The sequence below is a fragment of the Ambystoma mexicanum genome, chromosome 10 (genome assembly GCF_040938575.1).
Source record: "Ambystoma mexicanum isolate Mex_15411 chromosome 10, UKY_AmexF1_1, whole genome shotgun sequence".
NCBI classification, from domain to species: Eukaryota; Metazoa; Chordata; class Amphibia; order Caudata; family Ambystomatidae; genus Ambystoma; species Ambystoma mexicanum.
In genome coordinates this window covers 1,179,604,849-1,179,622,749 of record NC_090932.1, presented here as the reverse complement: position 1 = coordinate 1,179,622,749, position 17,901 = coordinate 1,179,604,849, and the positions used below count along the sequence as shown (strand labels likewise).

Genomic DNA, 17,901 nt, shown 5'->3' with positions numbered 1-17,901 from the left:
TAGGCACAGGAGATAGAAGGAATGGTGGCAGGAAGGAAAGAACAAAAGATAGTAAGAATGAAAGCGAAGAGAAAGAGAATAAGAGAACGAAAGAGAAATAGGAGGGATATACGAGAATATGTTGAAATTATATGAACGATGTAACTGAAGTGATAAGAGAAACATGTACGAAATGATAAAGCAATCACATATGCAAAAAGAAGATGAAGTAACTTGTGGATCAATAAGTTTAAATACGCAGCAACACAAGGTAGACGAGACATATAGAAGCTTGATATAGAGAGATATATTGCGTGGCAAGGACAGCCATGATGGGAAAATGGACGCCGGGTTGTGCGAAGATCCATTCTAACTACCACAGAAACAGATCAGAGCTGAAGAGTCAGGAGATGCTGGAAAACAGTTTTGTGTGAAAATGGAGTGTATGTTGGCATAGGATAAAGGATGCTATTTCAATAAATACCTTTAGAGTAGAAAGGGAAGCAGACAGATAACTTTATGAGCGTGAGACACATTTCTCTTAGACTAACGAAGATGAAAACAAATGCGAGAGCCAAGTATGAGACTAACAGTGAATAAGACTCATACAAGATGGAGAGAGTAAGTCTCTGGGGGCCAAGGAAGCAATAACACTGAGCTGAATTGAATGAAATAGCAGTAAACACATTTGTGGTCTCCTTACATGTGATGCAGAAGACAAAAACAAGGACTATTCTTTAGACTGTGGTTGAAGAAAAATGGTGTGCTCTCACTCCCTCGAATGTCCTAGAACCGAGAGCAATGGCAAGATCAACTACAGACGGGAAACTTTGGCTTATAATCAAACTGATAGATGGAGGCCTAGTTGGGAAAGTGGAGATTAGTCTGACGTGACTCAAGCACCTATGTTTTGATTTCCTTACGTGCTGCTAGTGAGCCGAGAGTCTATGGTTGGGTGGGATGCAAACCAATCAGTGGGTCTATGGGGCAACCTGTATACAATGTTGCATAGACCAATTAACTGCAATTTTGTACGCTATAATCAGTATTATATGTATTTAGAGGTAGTTTGAGGTGTGTCTTACGGATAAGAGACCGTCAATGAAGTACAAACCTGTATACTTTCTATATGTAGACATGTTCCCTAAACAATCCCTCCCTCCAGTAGGTTTTATATTTTGCCACATAGGATGATATCATAAATGACGCATATTGGCGTAGAAGACCCCTGTGTAATCAAGTTTGTGTGCATGCAAACATCAGCCGATATCTGCCGCTGTACCCTGCTTTATTAAAATTAGAATAAAGTAGTACTTTGCCATATTTTTTGATTCTGTCTGGTTATTTGGTCTGAGAGCTTTTATAGGTAATTACATCTGGCAAAAGAGACGCTTCAGGGTGCTAGAGCACACTTTCAGCAGGGCTTTGGTGACAATATGGGCAACCAGGTAGTACCAGAACTCCAAGGTACTTACCTACTGCCTCCCTTGTTGGCGGAAGGATTGCCCTTGGTCCAGAGGCATGTGGTTTGGGGACCTGATTTCTTCAATGTAAATCAGTATCGCCCTGACATGGCCCAATATCAGTAAAAGTATTTGTCGGACCATATAATCTCAGTTTGTCCTGTATGGAAGGGCCATTACTTAACTGAAATGCACACTTGTGCTTTTTTCCATACGTACAGGAGTGGCAGAAGTATACAGAGTGTCTAAGAGAGTCGAAGGAGGGATGAAGACTCTACACATTGCAAGTGAAACATTGCAGCACTGCCTCAAAGACATTGACCTGGCCTGGAACAACCTGCAGGCCTTTCTCTCGTTGTGCCCATCAGTGCTACATATGTTGGTAAGTAACAGATTGTAAATCATAAGGGCATTAACAATAAGCCTTAACTGTGCTTCCAGCATGCTTTTTACATGGCAAACAGAGCAGCAAAACCACATTGGGTCTCATTACAAGTTCGGCAGTGCAGGGAAAAAACGAGTAGTAATTCCTTTATCGCCACTTGTTTTTGCCAGTAATGGAATTACTGCTTTAAGGTAAATAATCAGCCGAATTACCACTTGCCATTACAATTCTATGGGAATTCCCATGGAGTCCTATCTCTATGGAGATAACATTGCCATACCACCTGGTGTAATCCCATTGTATATCTGTGTGTTGTCCACCTGCATGTTGTACTATATAACATTCAAGTCACAAGTGATTCAACACAGAGTTAATGCCTTTTGTTAGGCCCCTTGTTCATAAAACGACAAGAGATAATGATTAAACACTTGTGCCGTATCATAAAAAACTGGGTGGGAGAGATGCAGAATATACTGGAGAATAATGAGTCGTGTAAAGGATTTGAGGGACTTCCCACTGCGTGTTAAAAAAAAAAAGCTCCATTTGATGGATTGGATCAAAACTAAAGCTCGCTCCACGATCTACAAATTGTATAGATGTACCCACACAATCGAGAAAGATGAAGGTTTTGTACCGACATCTTAGAAAGTCGCTGAATAGAAAATGGAGATACGACTTCTTGCGCTGAAGGCTCAATCTATTTCCAACTCGCAAAATAACCACTATTCGGGCTAAATCAATAGATGCACCTGTGTAGGTATTGCGATGAGGGGGGTCCACTTGCGAAAATCTAATAGTGATCTGCACCAATTTAAAACAAAAAAACGCACTGTGCACTTTTCCATGTTTGTAGAGATATTACAAAATAAGGTTCCTAATGAGATTTGTAATCATTTTATGAGTGGAAACCAAATTTCCTTCTGTATAGCCACAATACATTTTATGTGGCACGTTTTAGAAATGAATGAAGTTAAGTAATTGTATGAACTATATATTTTTTCTGTTTTCTTTCCACTTTTTGCTTTTTCATTTCCATTTGCTTTTTGTTCAGTTTCTTTTATCTCTTTTCTAATAAAGACATATTGTACAGGGAAACATTTTAGGATTGTACATGGAATAATTGTATTTACATTTTATAATATGATGACAAATGTGAAAGGTTTATTGTAAAACCAAACACACAAATAAATAAATAAAATTCAAGTCACAATCTTAGATAAGGCTTTCTTTAAGGTGAATGCCTGCATTGAGAAAGAATGAAGAAGGGGATGAGCCCTGGGGAGACCACACAAAAGGAGCTAGACATAAATATAATTCTACTATTCACTTGCGTGGCTGGTTCGGATATGATGGTCAACACCATGTCAGAAGCGGTGATGAAAAAGTCTGATTGGTCCTCGAGGATTCCAGAAGCAGTTGGTGTTAGCACTCATACTGCTATACTTGTCCAGCACTGAAGCCTCAGAATGGAATATTGCAAGAGAGCCTACAGTTTGAACTGAGGCTTGGTAGGGGCGCTCTTCGTTAGTGAGTTAGTCATTGTTATTGTTTGGATTTGAATAAGTACTGTTTTGGTTCTAAAACAATACCTATCAGCAATTGAGGACATTCAGGTGTTAAGTAGTGGAGGTATTTTCAAACATCACTGCCAATAGGCTTAGAATCAAGTGAAAAGGAGTAGGTCTTAACTTTAAAAAAAAAAGCATTTTCAATGCCAACAGTTTGGGATTGTGTGTAGGCATGGGAAGTACACTTTCCAGACACTGCAGTAGTGGTATTAACTGGCCATTGATGGTAGTAGGTGAGAAAATTGTGCAAGTACCTGTGAATCTAATTGCAGTGCCTGGCACATGCCCAATACATATACACAAGCCAAAACTGTTGGCTTTGCCAATACTTGTTTTCAGCAGGACTTCAGTCAAGGACACACTTGCTTATAAATGGAGGGACTAAAGCCAGAACTGGTTAAGACATTTTTATTACATCAGTAGCGGGTTTACAACTCCAATTAAGTCATAAACTCTCTGCAGACTGCTTTGAAAGAACACTGGCAGGCACTTTGGTGCAAAGTTTGATGGTAACGCTTGATTAAAGCAAGCTCAAAGAGTTCCCATGAGGACATGTTTGGGGTGGGGCGGGGCAGGAACTGGGTGGGAATGGCCCTAGGGATTAGCATGTCCGAGGGCATACAACCAAACAACACCTACAAACTATGTGTCCCTCATATGCCGCTCCTCCCTATCTGTACTCTAATGGTTTAGGCATATATGTGTCAATAGCCCAAACTAATCGCATCAACCCATTTATGGTAGCAGAGAATGGTTTAAAAAAAAGTGAGCATAACTGTTACTTTGGGTAAAATGCTTTGTGGGCTCTTGGTACTTGTGTGTTCACATGCTGTGTTTCGTAGATTGCTCATGTACTTTCTGTAAGTACATTTCACAGTGTAATAATCAATTTATCCAATGAATTGTGTTCTTTTTTTACTTCTTGTTTATAATTTCTTCCTGCATACGTCACCCTTCCATTTCAAATTCACAGCCCCCGGAGCAAAGCCTGTCCTGTGAAGTTAGCTCGCCGGAGCTCGAGTCAACACCACATCCTGATCATAGTTGTGGTGTCTGCCTGATGGAAGTGCCTGACGACACACTGGTAAGTCGTTTAAGCCTCACGATCACTGTAACATCAAAGATTGATGTTGGGCTGATTGTTGGTGGACACTCATCAATGCAAACCAACAGTTCCATTCCCAGAGGGACTTGGAACAAGCTGGGTGCCTCTCTCTCACAACTGAAATGTTTTAAAGCCTTATTAAAGCAAGGAAGAGGGGAGTTCCTTGTTAAAAAAATTTAAAATAGTCATAAGCGCCCCTCTACGAGAATGAACACGGCTAAGTGAACTGTTCTTTGGGAAGGTACCAGCACTGAAATGCTATGGCAATTCTCTTCTGAACAAGAGTACCAACAGCAGCCCATACACACGTTTCAGCCTTGTTGGGCATCATCAGTAGGAAGGAAATAGAAGGAAATGTTGCCCATTATGCCACTTGAAGAGGATTTATTAAATGTTATACTTTTTTAATCCATCTTTTTAAGATATTAGATCTAGAATGTTAAAACCAATTCTTCGAGAAGCTGCTTTTGTTCATTGTTGCCCTGCACTAATGTATCAAATTCAGATTGAAACCCCCGAGAATTAGCTGGGCATTATTTATTTACCCTAATAAAGCTATGAAAAGGAGAAAGTGGTTATTTGATTGTGACTGTTTTGTCAGTTGATAGTCCTTATGATGCTATGGAGTATTAACTCTGCTGCACTTTAACTGCAGTTACATTTGTTTAAGTATTTGTTCTATATTATTTATAATTTCAACATTTCTTTTTATCTCTAGAAGGGTATTTTGTTATATAAATTAATTTGTACTATATTTTATGAATTGTTTTTATGGATGTTTTCATTCAGTAGTACACCTATACTTGACTTGACTTGAGAAGGCACTTTCATTCTGAAACTGACAGATAGGATCACAGATAGGATCACAGCCTGTTCTGCATGTGTATTCCTTTCTGGTTTTAACCATCTGGTGTACTCTACCTTCTTTCAATTGAGGCTGTGTCCTGTGTTTCTCTTTCATACTTTGATCAATAGTCCCTTTCAACAATACACAGTAAAATGCAAAACGGAAAGAATGCAATCCAGGAGATAAGCCAGGTACAAACACGAAAGGAACACGCATGTATTAGGAGGTAATACTTGCAGATGATTTTTTGGGTTTGGAATAGTTTCTACTACATAGTCAAGCATATAATTAGCTGGTCACCTAGTAAATAAGAATAACATTTTAAAGGAAGGCACATATTATAGTTAATCATAAAAACGGACAGAATAGTATGGTTTAGTGGATAACAAGATCCTGTTGTACACTTTTCTTGATCCAGGCAATCGTCTATGTTTCAAATGATGTTGAATAAAGTATTGACATTGAAAAAAAGTGCTTACATCACCAAAATGAGTATGGATGCATTCATGGGTTCAGACATAAAGCTGGCATATATCCATGATAAATAAAGGGTGCCAAATATTTTCTTTGGTGGCACTGTTCAGTCCTAACCCGGTTAGTGCAGAACTTGCATAGGGTAGCACATGTAATATAAATTCCTGCATACATCTTGCAAGCCTTTTGTACAATAACCAATTGTGTGGCCCAAAGCAGGCTGCTACATCACAGGCTTTCTCATTCGCACCTGGTTCTTTAGGGTTTGAAAGCATAGTGCTGAATGTGCCACATTTCATGAGCTCCTGTTTCAGTGATTCTGTAAAAGACCAGGCCCTGATTTAAAATGATCAGCTGATGAATATGGGTTTGCACCAGTTAGACACCTTTTGGGACCATTCCTTGTTGCCTCATAGTGCCGGGATTAGAATCTTGGACATTCCAAGACCATTTTGCAGAATGAAAGATATGCCATGAAGTGACCACTTTATTAATGTCTGAATGTTTGCTTATATGTTTTCATGGATCCTTATCCCAGCCACAAGCACCTTAATAACCAGAATGCCCTAATTAATCAATGGGATCTCACCCTTAAGGCTAGCGAAGACTGAGAAGATAGGCGTAGACAGAAATATAGTACGTATTCTCGAAGGAAACTTACAAAGGAAGCCTATGTAAGAATCCATATAGTGTTGAGGTGAGATAGTGGTATTGTAGTCACAATCCGATGATCTCCTTATTGTATACTTCTATACACCGTCTGTCTCACTAACAATTACATTTTTCTGCTTAACCATTTTCACTTGAGTTCTGTATGAGAAATTCAAGTTCAACTAGACAAGTAAACAAATGGTAGTCATCATATAGGTATAGTGCATATCCATTAAATTTGAAGCGTTTAATCACTCATCACATCTCAGTTGCTGTACCCTTGATGTTATCAAGGGAAGTCAGACCAACCACCGACGTGTATTACCTTTTTGGACATACATTCAATCACAAAGTTTGATACAGGTAAGCAACATGTAACATCATTTTTGAAGTGTCTATATCTCCATTTTGTATTTTTTTGCTGAGCATACAGAGTTGCACTAAAGTACAATAACAGTTCCCATGCATTTTTCAAAGGGCTATTATTGAGTGAATACCAAGAGTAATTAGTGCAGTTGGGATGGTCAGTTAAATGTCATCACATGTGCAAATGATATCCCAGATACTGGGGAAAAATTGAAAGCAACATGAGAAAAATACTCTATCTACAAATGCATATTGGACAGAACACCTTGGTAGTAGCCACATGCAGAGCATGGATTCTGAGCTAATGGTGTCTGACATGCATCCAGGATTCTTTTTGTGAGGTCAGGAAATTGAACTTTGGCACTTTTTGACACTAATCAGTACAGTCTGGGTCAAGCCCTTTCAGATCATGGGCATTTTTCCTTGAGACAAAAGCTAAGCTTACCTCAGCCTTAAAGGCTTTTACTATAATTATTGATGAAATGGGATGACCAAAGTATTTTTAGGGGCTTGTGAAGCACCTGTCTCCCAGGTGAGGACTCGCCTCATTGAGTAAGGACTGTGGCGAAGAAGACAAATGGGGGCCAGGGGGAAAATGGCCTTTTCTACCGAAGTCTGATGATTTTGCAATATCTAGACTGCAACCACAAATGAAACTCACTTTTTAAATGTGTTTTTAAATCTTCTCTTTTAATGCAATCTCTACTTATTCCCCCCAAAAACCTTTTTTGTTCACAAACGCAAGTGCAAATAATTACCAACTGCGCATGTGTAATGTATATACATTAACCAATCGCCATATAGAAACACTCTTATTTTACAACTAACCCACATGCTGTTTGTGCTTCACAACAGGCCAGAAACACTGAACTTTTCCAACTATGCTTATTAACAATATTAAACACTTCAAATGAAGACAGTGACCTAGGGACTCCATAAAAGGGGACTAACACCACTATTCTGTCACTTGTAATCTGGATTTACCGCCAAGATACCACCAAACTCACAATGAGGCCCATGGTCCTTTTAATAAAAAAATGGTTGTGTGTTATTTAACTTAAGCTTGAAACCACAAGGATGAACAAAAACTATAAAGAAAAGAAAAATAAGGAAAAATGCTGCAAACATTCCTCAAAAAATGTAACACAAAAGCAAAGACCTTACCAGCGAACATGAAGTAAAAAAAAAACATTTCTTCGCAGTACACTGAAAATACTACATGTCTACCAACTATTGGTAATGTTACAGAAGATGTAGTAGATGAAATATTTTTAAAAGAACAAGTTGATATGGAAACAACAATATTTAATGCACTAGTTGAAGAAGTATTTCATTGAGTATCCCAAAGGTCTAAACTAAGAATGTTTAAAAGTATTAAAAATATATACTTTTTAATGCTCCCAATGTTGCCACTGAGGTTCCCTGTAGCAAACATCATCAATTTAATTTAGCATGCCAAATGCCAAAAAAATGTAATTTCAATTAGTAAAAAGCACTAAGTAAAAATTTCAATGTGTTTGAACAGTACAAACATCTGCTATTCAAAGATAAATGCAACCTACGTTACCTGTTACCAGTTGTAGCACTGTTTCAGAAATTGAAAGTGCTGTTACACCAAATAAGAAAAAAAGGCATCCCCTAATAATAAAGATACTGCTATTCCAACAGTTTAAAGTCCACAAATTCCCCAAAATAAATGAATTACTTTACCTACTACTAGTGCTATTTCAAAAGTACAAACTGTCATTATAGAAGCTGCACAAAAAGATGAATGGCCTACTACTAATACGATTTCATTGGTAGAAAGTACTTTTATTCAGCCAAATAAAAACAAAATACATTGTAGCAGTTAGACTACTTGTATTTGAAAAATGTAAACGTCTTATATACCTAAAAATATAACCAGTGTTTTGCTGATGCCAACTCCTGTAACATCATAAACAAAATAACTTAAAACATCTTCTATTTCAAGTAGGAGTATTGGTGTGGCACACACCACCAATTCCTATTACTGGTTCTTCTTTAACTTATACATCAGAAAGTTCAACTACTGAAGAAACATCACAACAAAATGTAGCTACTACTGACAGTAAAACAAGCATTTCAAGTGGTGTTATTAGCGAAACCAAAAAAAAAAATCCCCCAAAAATAACTACCTCTGGAACAGTTCCATTTGCCAACGTAAGATCTTGGATGTGGGACTACTTTAAAACTCCTAAATCAGATGATGTGTGAAAGATTATAGAAGTACTTTGCACCATCTGCATGCAAATGTAAAAATGGTAACCCTCAAAAATATTATCTAGGAAATTCTGCAATGTTGGCACATATTTGAAATAGATGAGCAGATTTAATTTAAAAATGTTTATAAAAAATAAAACAACCAGGGAACCTTCAATAAAAAACACATCCACTGTAGTTAGTACAACTAAGAAAATACTAAAAGAAAACGTATCGAAAGTCTTACATTAGGAAAGGGACATGAACCTCTACCTTCAAAAGATCAAGCCGGTGATTCTGTGCCACTTCCAACATTACCAACTAATGATCCACTGTATTCTTAAGTTCTTGCAGTAGGAAAAACAAATGCCACTACCTGTCTACAAACATTAAAGTATAATCAATTAACATAATATAGCAAACATATAAAAATATGTATTTGCACTTTAAAATGTTTCCTTTCTTGCCTTTTAATAAATCTAGGCTGTTGCTTTTTAATAATTGAAGTATGACAATAAAATATTTGTATATTTCCAAGCTAAAATATATTATATTATTTTGAAATCATTGTAAATCCTGCCATAAAAAAACATAGTTTTCCAAACTCTTAAGAAACATATGTGAGTTACGTAGTAACTTATAATACATAATTAAAATTATCGTCTATTATAAAATTAAAAATTACATACATACTTTCATACATATATTAAATATTTCAATAATATATAACTATAAAAACCACTCAAGTATGTTTTGTACATACTTGCGTTTACTACATATACACCATTCAATTATAGTAAAAAAATAATACGCGCCAAAAATAAAATTATATTTTAAACATGTAAATCCAACATATGCACTCCTTTTAATATAATGACTTATAATACACAAGTTCAATCATTTTCATTGATAAAATTAAAATGTAATACATAATATATATATAACTTTAAACATTAATAGAACAATACACTTCATACCAATTTAAAAAATAAATCCATTAATATTAAAAATGAATACAACACATAGTATAATTATAACCTGTGCTTTGTGCTGTACAAAACATACTAATGCATTATTTTAATATTAATAACATCTAAGTCTACTTTTACATACTTCATGAATTTCTGGCGATTTTAATTCTTTTAATGATAACGAGAAAACGTTATAAAAGTACGTAAATTATTCCCATAAGAACTTGGTGAACCTTTAGTTGACATTTTTTTTTTTTAAAAAAAGCTATCATACATGAATCTAATTTGTTTTTTATTTTGACTCGTTTGCAAAGGGTGATGCAGAGGCTGACACAAAAATAAAGTTTACATTTTCACAAATATTCATTTAACGTTTACACAACTACATAAAAACATACATACAAGAAACTTTCATGTATTCCAATTAAATACCTTATAACATAATAAATGAAATGGTACTTTAAAACATTTTACAAACAATTACAAAACCTTAAAAAAAGAAAATGATTTGGAATTTATTTTTCCAAAGAGTTCAGGTTAAACCAACAAAAATGTAGTCTACAAACATTAGAACTAATAAGGTTAAGGTAACATCATAAAAATATATTATCCCACTCAATCTGGCCAGTGACCATGGACAGAACAGTTCGGTTACTTTGGGTTTAGTAGTTATGTAGTTTGAACAATGTGGCCTCTGGCAACCGGCAGAATAAGACTTTTGGATTGTCGGTATAGCACTAGTAGTCGTCACAATACATATTGTTGTGGCCATGGCCAGTCGGCAGATCCATGGCCACAACTGTACAGTTACTTTTGAGTTTAATACCCCCAATAATATGGCCACTTGCCATTGTTAGAGAAGTACACTTACTTTGAGTTTAATAGTTATGGAGTTTAGACAATGTGATCTCTGGACATGGCCACAGCCACAATGGAAGTTTTGAAGTGTGGGTATAGTATCCACAGCACATGTGGCAGAGAGTAAATTATTTGACATTGGGAAGTAGTGGACATGGTAACAAGGGAACATCTGTGTTTCTTTGTCTGGAAGGCAAAGAAAATATTGTTAATTGTAGAACATGGTATGGAAGATATACATATTTTAGGTTTTATACATATATTGACTTGTTTTGACCTTCAAATGTAGTAAATCATGTGTACTATGTTTATTACAACATTTGTGTGTGATACATTGTTGCTGTATTAATGTATTCTAATAATTGGTCATGGGAAAAAAGCAAGGTGGATTGAAAAAAACAATGTGTATATTTACTGTTAATACATTTTACATCGTATTCAACATTTTCTCAATTTATTTCAGACTGGGATGCTTATAAAAATGAGACACATTTTATATGCTTAGAAAGTAGTATAGTGGTAGTATGGTGGGTGTATTAAGTAATTAGATGGGTGATGGTGTGTTTTAAGTGTAATGTAATTAAGGCATATTTAATTTTGTTTGCTTATGTTTAAAGTAGTTACCCATTGGCATAGTCTAACTGTTTATTATTGTAAATATGAATTTGAATATGAATTTGAATATGAAAAGGGCTGTAGATTGTGTGGTTCTGTTAGAGTCGTGGAGTCTATTCGCCATCTACTTTTGTCTTGCCCTGGTACTCTCAAGTCTAGATCACCCTACCTGAAGCGCCTATTCTCAGACTTTGTGCTGCAAGACGAAGATCTTGTTGGTCAAGACTGATGACGAGAGAAAAAAACCACCTGGATGCTGGCAACTTACAACATCCTACAAGATATTCAAAAATCCTTCCCGTTACAAATAGAACAGAAGATCAAGTAAACTATTTTTACAATACATTGATCGATGGTACTCAGCTCAAACTTTTACGTATCGACTTCTGTTCTCGTCTTGTTTTATGAAGCCAAGCTACTTTTTCTGATTGTAAAAATCTTAATGATTAAAACACAATTAAATAAAAAAAATATGGATTTAAAGTATAATTTAATGACTACATTTTGGTTTAAGGAATATTAAGTAGGCATTTGTTAGATTTGCTGGTAACCTTTCTTTTTGAGTACGTTTATGTTTGTTTATTGAGTTTATATAGCGCTTTACACCAAAGCGCTTTACAGAATAACAACAGTACAAGAAAAAGAAGCATATTTACAAACTTGACACAAACCAGTGGTACAGTACATAGGACAATTTACTCAAAAGGAGGGGGGTGGTGTTCCCAGATGTTCTTGACACCCACGGGTGGTAACCGCATCGAATATAAGGGCCTCAGGAGGAGAGGGAGGGAGGGGGATGAAGGGGGAGGGTTTTTTTGGGGGGAGAGGTAGGGAAGGAGAGTGAGGGGGGAGAGTGGAGAAGAAGGGCTTTCAGGGACGAGCGGACAGATGGGTAAGTGGGGGTGGAGCGGATAGGGAGAGGTAGGGAGTTCCAGTGGAGGGGGGCCAAGAGTTGGAAGGAGCGGAAACGTGAAGAGGCACAAGGTGCAGGGGGAACAGTGAGAAGGTATAGGTCAGCTGAGCGGAGAGAGCGGGAGGGAGAGTAGAATGAGAAGAGGGAGGAAAGATAGGGGGGGGCGAGGTCATGGAGAGATTTGTAGACAAGGCAGAGGAATTGGAATTTCAATTGAGAGAGGAAAGGGAGCCAGCCGAGTTGGGAGAGCGAGGTAGATATAGAGTCTCGAGGGCCGAGGAGACATAGAGTACGGATAGAGGAGTGGTAGATGGATTTTAGGGGAGCCAGGTGAGAGACAGGGAGTCCAAAGAGAAGAGAGGAGCAGTAGAAGAGACGGGAGAAAATAAGTAATGGAAACATAGTTACATTCAAACCAACCACCTATTTTTTTCACATACGCAGTATAGTGGCCTGAAGCGATTGTGGCACCAGTGTGGTGTTATATGCCTACTGTTGTTAATGTTTATTTACTGAGAGATACTCGAGCGTGTGTGAAGTTAGTGAGTTTGCAGTTATCTTCAGTGCCATCTGCATTGTATCTTAAAAGCATTAATATTACATATTGGGAATGTGAATTAGGGCCAGCCATATACCACCAGCATTCTGCCTAGCACCACAAGTATTCCTTTCAGCCCATGTAAACCGGTCGACCTCCCTGCCCACTACATCGATGCTTTTACTCATCCCGAACTGTGCGCTCACAACCCGCCCTAATCTCGCCACCTGCTCTTCCCCATTAAGGGCTCTCGCACTATCATCCTACCTGCAGATCCACCTGCTGACTCTGCCTCGCCCCTCTCTAGATCTCCTTCAAGCCTAGCGACCGATCTAAGCTGCTGCTCAAGTGCTCTTCATCTGACCCACAATACCTACCCTTCAGTACCCTAAAAGTCACTTAACGGCCTGACATAGAGCACTGCTTTTCCATCAAAGTAACTCTTACCATGTGTATATTATGCCACCCATGTACTGTAACCTGACCCAACATTGCTACACCTCATGTAACCAGTAAGCAATGCTGTAACCTGTAACTAAGTTCACCTTCTTGTGCAGCGCCTCAATGCCCTTGTGCTGCCAGCGTGCTTTATAAATAAAAATAAACACTCTATATATTCATGGCCCCCTCTATTTAATTAAGGGTGCATCACCTTCCCCTACTATCCCTACTCCTGCACTTGAATTACTAATGTACACATGATCTAAACTTGGCGCTGAAACACTAGTACATACCACACGGCCTGCCTACCTTGATACCTGATCCATACCTGCCGCAAGGCTTCCCACTTGTAACTTTGTAATAAAGCTCACCTACCTGGTCTCTCTGGAACTCTGATGTTACCTGGCTGTTAAACCACCCACTCAGATGGCACTTTGCCGTAACGCAGACCTACCTTGACACTTTTACCATGATGTTATGTTTACCTCCATACCTTATGTAGCTCCCCTTACCATGAGGTGAGGCTTTGCCAGTCTGCATAATTACACCTATTGTGTCCCTATGTTGTCTGCATGCCTGCTGTAGCCCCCGTACCATGAGGTGAGGCTTTGCCAGTCTGCATAATTACACCTATGTTGTCCTTATGCTGTCTGCATGCCTGATGTAGCCCCCGTACCATGAGGTGGGGCTTTTCAAGTCTGCATAATTACACCTATTGTGTCCCTATGTTGCCTGCATGCCTGCTGTAGCCCCCGTACCATGAGGTGAGGCTTTGCCAGTCTGCATAATTACACCTATGTTGTCCTTATGCTGTCTGCATGCCTGATATAGCCCCGTACCATGAGGTGAGGCTTTGCCAGTCTGCATAATGACACCTATTTGCCCTTATGCTGTCTGCATGCCTGATGTAGCATCCGTACCATGAGGTGAGGCTTTGCCAGTCTGCATAATTACACCTATTTTGTCCTTATGCTGTCTGCATGCCTGATGTAGCCCCCGTACCATGAGGTGAGGCTTTGCCAGTCTGCATAATTACACCCGTTTTGTCCTTGGGCTGTCTGCACGCCTGATGTAGCCCCCGTACCATGAGGTGAGGCTTTGCCAGTCTGCATAATTACACCTATGTTGTCCTTATGCTGTCTGCATGCCTGATATAGCCCCGTACCATGAGGTGAGGCTTTGCCAGTCTGCATAATGACACCTATTTGCCCTTATGCTGTCTGCATGCCTGATGCAGCATCCGTACCATGAGGTGAGGCTTTGCCAGTCTGCATAATTACACCTATTTTGTCCTTATGCTGTCTGCATGCCTGATGTAGCCCCCGTACCATGAGGTGAGGCTTTGCCAGTCTGCATAATTACACCTATTTTGTCCTTATGCTGTCTGCATGCCTGATGTAGCCCCCGTACCATGAGGTGAGGCTTTTCCAGTCTGCATAATTACACCTATTGTGTCCCTATGTTGTCTGCATGCCTGCTGTAGCCCCCGTACCATGAGGTGAGGCTTTGCCAGTCTGCATAATTACACCTATTTTGTCCTTATGCTGTCTGCATGCCTGATGTAGCCCCCGTACCATGAGGTGAGGCTTTGCCAGTCTATATGCTTGCATCTATGTTGTCCTTATGCTGTCTGCATACTTGATGTAGCCCCCGTACCATGAGATGAGGCTTGTCAGAGTATGCTGCCACCAACCACCACTACGCTGTAATCCTAATGCGTGCTCTCGTACTTTATGAACTGTACTAAGCACTTACTGTAACTAGCGCCTAGATGCCTCAGGGCTTTGTGCGCTGAAATAAATGCAAAATAAATTAAAATAATGTTTTTCAAAAGAAGTTCTCTCTCCTAGCTACTTCCCTTTTGGCTGTCTGTTTGGAGGGTTTACTTCAGGGTTTTCTTAGTTCATATATATATATATCCGATATGAAAATGTCATTTTATAGGAACAAGTTAATTACAATGGTCTCTTCTGGTTCTTAGTGTCTTATGAGCTCCCATTGCTCCTGCCAACTACTCATAGGTCTGGTCTTCCAGACAGTGAAATTGCTATCGGTATTCTCAGTACTTTCCTTAATGGTTTTCTTAAGATAGTCTCTTCGAGGCCTCCCTCTGAGTGTGGGTATGTCCCTCCCTCTCCACCTGACCCTTCTGGGGTTTGCTATATCTTTATCATGGGTGAGGCACCATCACTCCTGGGGTCTCTCTCTGCTAGGCTCTTTCTCTGTGCCCTTGGCAGAATATGTCATCTTGGCTCATAGTACTTTTCAAAGTCTCTCATTAAGGGATTCCCCCACACTTCAACAGCTAACTTTGGTAACTTCCTCCATAGGATATCTTTCCGGTTTTCTCAAAGCCTCATGCTTAATATCTCCACTCGCTTTCCTTGGTTTCTCATGAGATTTTCACGCATGCTTTTTCAATGTCCCACCATTAATATCATAGTTTACACAACTTCCTTCACTTAATGTATGTTCCCCTGGCGGCCTCCCCCCTTCTCTCTTTCACCCTGGTACCTTCATTCATCATGGGTGGCATTTCCAGGTTTGGCACTCACACAGATCTGCTTCTTCAGTTCCTCGTCTCCCAGCTCTGGGCTTCGCAACAGTCCCACTCCCTGTGTCTCCGTAGGTTGCTGCGCTCAGCAAATGTTTGCTGATGGGAATTTTCAGGTCTCCCACTTCCAATGGTGTCGTTAGACGGGCCACAGAACCAGCATGTTGCTTGTGTGGTCACCCCACCACGTCGGACGGTCCTCCAAGCTCCATCCTGACTGCATCTTTTTCGCTTTTTGGGTTGCCGGGTCTCTGGTGTCTCACTCTGGAGTTCTCTGCTTCTCAGATTGCCTCGGGTTCTGCGCCTCAACTCCGCTCTGCCCCTCCAAGGTGTAGCTATGTCAGAGGGCTTCCTCTGCGTATGGTTCTATCTCTTTGCTTTTAAAGCGATATTCCATATTCCTTTCAGCGTCATGTTTGATCCAGCATTGCCTGGAGCCAAACAAAAGTAGGGCACATTATCCCTTATTGGAGGCAGTTACATATATGCAGATATAGTGGCTTGCATTGGGAGTTCCATGTGGAAATGAGTCTTGTCCCCTAAGGAGGAGTCGCTCTCAGTGAGATCTCACTTGCCCATTCCTCAAGGTAGGGTCTTGTTGAGATGGATCACCTCCCTAACCTTAAAGGCATCCTACCCTGGGGGAAGGGTCAAATACTCTTGATGTGTCACAATGTTTATAACTGAAATGAAAAGGTAATGTTTACTTACTGAACTTTTGAATTATTTTCCTCACTGCGATAAATGTTGTACTTCAGGGCCTGTCAGGCATTGAAGTAAATTGTTTATACAGGGTGTACAATATCCTTTAATATATGGTACAATCCATACTAGAGTGTTACAATTTTAAAAACAGTATCTACCATTTCCAAACTTATAAAGGATGTAAAACATGTTGTGTTCAAGGATGTGTATATAATTTTCGTAGTGATTTGTCAAAAATATGATGTTATGTAGAACAATAAGGATTATTGTATCCCCCTGTGATTTTGGGTAATATTGATGTTACCTGTCCCCAGGTACGTCTGGCAGACTTGCAATACTGTCCACTGACATAACACCCAATATATGGGGAACAGAATGATTTTAACTGCCCTGGGTTTTCCCCTCCCAGTGCCAAGGCCTTTTTTGGTGATTTTGGTATTTCGCCATTCAATGCCTTCTAACGTTTTCTGTTTCATTAACCCCGTAAGTAAGGGAGGTAATCCCAAGGACGAGGTACCTCACACTTAGCACTTAAATTAAGTGCATATCTTCTAAAGAGAACTCTAAATTTAGGTTGCTGGTCAGTTAATTTGCACTGATAAAAACCTATGAAATTCTGTGAAAACAGCTTTGTTAATGGGATGTTATGGTTGCAAGGCAAATTCGAAAAACTAAATTCTCCAGTTATGGTAAGCTATGCAACCATAACTCGCGGCACCGCCATGCACTGCTAAGATTAACACACAGGAGATCAAAGATGACATCACACATGTTTGGTTTTTCGATTTTTTGCCCTGCAACCATAACATCCCTTTTTCAATAAATATGTACATATATACTAGATTCCTTTGTTTCATAATAAAACTTTATGCTGCTACCAGACTTTGGAGCATGTGCTGTTGATTTAATGTCTACCTGGAACTGATGTTCTCATATATTCTGAAATATTTATGCTAGGTTAGGTAAAAAGCAAAACAGCTCAAATAAAGAATATCGCAGGCAGACTGTCTGTTGTACCAATGGCTCTTGACTGGTGGCCCCAGGTATGAATGGTTTACATGTGGGAGGTGGTGTAGTTTATTTCAGTGTACCATGCATGAGGAATGGGGTCCCTAGTAAAGGCTGTGCTTACCATGTGTGCTGGCAGTGCTACCCTGTCCTTGGGAATTAACGTTCCCTCTCATTGTTATGATAACGTGGCAACTCCTACTACTGATGCACATGTGGTAATCGGGCTTGCTTGCAGAC

The 17,901-nt window shown here is 39.2% G+C and overlaps 1 protein-coding gene and 1 long non-coding RNA gene across 6 annotated transcripts in view; one reads left to right on the top strand and one right to left on the bottom strand.

Annotated features, from left to right (window-relative positions):
• The window catches only part of LOC138492152 (uncharacterized), a 181,652-nt gene that overhangs the window by 110,091 nt on the left and 53,660 nt on the right, over window positions 1–17,901 (bottom strand). The gene's annotated exons all lie outside the window — the stretch shown is intronic.
• Window positions 1–17,901, top strand: part of LOC138492150 (synergin gamma-like) — a 102,303-nt gene that overhangs the window by 75,646 nt on the left and 8,756 nt on the right. For 4 of the 5 annotated variants that reach the window (XM_069619150.1, XM_069619151.1, XM_069619152.1 and 1 more), the window contains 2 exons: window positions 1,664–1,824; window positions 4,369–4,479. In XM_069619150.1, coding sequence (XP_069475251.1) covers window positions 1,664–1,824; window positions 4,369–4,479 — 272 coding nt within the window. Of the gene's footprint in view, window positions 1–1,663; window positions 1,825–4,368; window positions 4,480–11,656; window positions 11,942–17,901 lie in introns of those variants that run through there. The other variant, XM_069619154.1, reaches the window with a different exon arrangement.